General features: G+C 44.8%; 1 protein-coding gene across 3 annotated transcripts in view; it reads right to left on the bottom strand.

Moving 5' to 3' along the window:
• LOC108229693 (polycomb protein suz12-like) overlaps positions 1-2,491 on the bottom strand; it is a 12,075-nt gene that overhangs the window by 5,761 nt on the left and 3,823 nt on the right. For 2 of the 3 annotated variants that reach the window (XM_037978825.1, XM_037978826.1), the window contains exons 2-3: positions 1,713-1,759; positions 1,565-1,629 (exon numbers count right to left, since the gene is read on the bottom strand). In XM_037978825.1, coding sequence (XP_037834753.1) covers positions 1,565-1,629; positions 1,713-1,759 — 112 coding nt within the window. Of the gene's footprint in view, positions 1-1,212; positions 1,371-1,564; positions 1,630-1,712; positions 1,760-2,491 lie in introns of those variants that run through there. The other variant, XM_037978827.1, reaches the window with a different exon arrangement.

Genomic DNA, 2,491 nt, shown 5'->3' with positions numbered 1-2,491 from the left:
TCTGTCTGCAGAGCTGAACCCGTAGCCTGGGTTGTGACATGTTCAGGGCTGTTTTCTCTCTTTACATCGTGACACATCAGATGGCTCTGCTGTGTTTAAGAGCCCATCGGTCCTCAGTCCTTCCTCTTGTCCCTGCTGTCCCTGCCTTATGAGGACAGAAATGTCCTCCTTTAGTGACTGGAATCAGCTGCAAACCAAATGAATCTCACCTCAGCGTTATACTTCCTGGGTCTAAAGCTGTGAACAAACTGCTGCTGCCCGTCTGGGTCTGGCAGTTCGGACTAAACTTGCGTAAAGAGCTGAATGTTTGCATGTTTCCTGGAGCGTGAAGCAACAAAACTTTGTAAACTTTAGGAGACAAACAGGTGAGAAAGCCAGTTAGATGCTGAGGAGGCAGCAGCAGCTATGAGCTCTTAATATGAATGAAAAATTTAAAAACCACTGAATTTTCTACTTTTACAGCTTGTCTGCATTAAAGTGACGTTGGTAAAAAAACAACAACGTTCATTTTATTTCCTCAACCACTGCACTGTATACAGATGTGAAATAAATAGGAACACGTGCACATCTGGCTGAAAGGATCAGTTTGTTTCTGTTGTGCACCTTTAAGAAACTGTCCAACTTTAACGTGAGGAGCCACAGTAAGTAGAAACAGCTGTGAGGCTCAGCAGAACAGCCTTTCAGACAGAAAGAAGGTTTTATTCCTGTTGGACAAACCGCAGAGAGGCCGGATAACCCTAACCCTGCAGGAGAATGTGTGGTCTTCAGACTCATCTGATTTAAAAACATTTACATATCCTGCAGGTCGATGGTCAGCCGTGGATCCATCAGGTCCCTGATTTTCAGTAAAAACTTGGCAGAATGTTGGACACAGACACTTCTGCTTGGTCTGTGGAAAAAATCTGTCTTTTAAGGAGCCGAGGAGCGTGAAGCGCGCCGTGTGCACGAGCACACGAGCGCAGCAGAAACGGAAACTGAGCTGAGAGGCAGCGGGTTTCTAACAGCGAGAACAACTGCAGCTCACAGGAACAGAGCTAAAATAAACCAACTTCTGACCAAAACTAAAGCTTTTCTAATCAAAACATAAAAACATGACAGATTCTGTTCTTATTCCAGTTATCGAGCACCGATGGTAGCAGTTAAACAACACAAACACTTCAGTTCTGCAGTTTTCTCTCAGTTAGGAACAGCCAGCTGGAAACTATTTACCACCTGATGATCAACTCGGACCGTCTGACACAGCTTCACTGTCGATGTGCCACATTTTCAGCCCAAAGCCTTCCTGTATTGTCTGTAATCTCCCAGCCCTTCAGTGAACAGGCAGCCCCACGTGTTTCAGCAGTCTTCATTCTTCTGCGCAGCATCTTTATGCAAAGCAGCTCAACTGAAAACCGTTTCTGTCTCAGCTGTGACTGATCGAACCCGGGTCTACTTTCACTCATCCAAACTGCTGACCTGCTTTCAGACAGGCAGACTGAGCGGCTCCAACCAGGCTCCAACCCGACAACATCTGCAGGTTTGCTAAAAAGGAAACTGATCTTATCAGTCTAAGCTGCAGTTTTACCTTTTGACGTTACTCCTGGAGTTTCTGTGGGACATATATGTGAGGGTCCTGTGCAGGAATATCGGCTGAAAGGGAAGAAGGAGAGATCCAGAAGCTGTCATCTCATCCATGCAGGTCATTTATGAGACTTTAAAACCGAAACACTCACAGCGATTAGGTTCCTTGTGCGCAGGAATCTGTAGATTTGTGTTGGCTCTGGAAAAAAGGAATTATTTAGACTAAAGATCAAACTTCTCAAAGAAAACATGAGGAATAAAATCATCAACATTACAGGGGATACCAAACATCTGCCACTTTGATTTAAAACGTTCATCTTTTTCTGCTTTAGTGTCTCCTATCTGAAGGACTGGATAACAGAAAAACATTTAGTCACTTTGGTTTTGTATTAGGGTATTTCTGTAAACAATAACATGTAATAAGTTTAAAGACTGTAAATGTAATTAAAGTTAAACATGAGAAACACAAGTTTAAAACAGCAGCACTGAAGTCTGACATGTTCTGCTTCATTTCACTGTGGAATAGACCAAACAGGCTGAAGGTTAAACAGGCTGTCAGGGCTGGAACACCACCTGTAACACCACCTGCAGTAACACCTACAGTAACACCTGCAGTAACACCTGCAGTAACACCACCTGTAACATCACCTGCAGTAACACCCCCTGTAACACCACCTGCAGTAACACCACCTGTAACACCACCTGCAGTAACACCTACAGTAACAACTGCAGTAACACCTGCAGTAACACCACCTGTAACACCACCTGCAGTAACACCACCTGTAACATCACCTGCAGTAACACCCCCTGTAACACCACCTGCAGTAACACCACCTGTAACACCCCCTGTAACACCACCTGCAGTAACACCACCTGTAACACCACCTGCAGTAACACCCCCTGTAACACCACCTGCAGTAACACCCCCTGT

The sequence above is a fragment of the Kryptolebias marmoratus genome, linkage group LG12 (genome assembly GCF_001649575.2).
Source record: "Kryptolebias marmoratus isolate JLee-2015 linkage group LG12, ASM164957v2, whole genome shotgun sequence".
NCBI lineage: Eukaryota > Metazoa > Chordata > Actinopteri > Cyprinodontiformes > Rivulidae > Kryptolebias > Kryptolebias marmoratus.
Note: the sequence above shows the minus strand (reverse complement) of the source record. Positions and strands in the feature narration are given on the sequence as shown.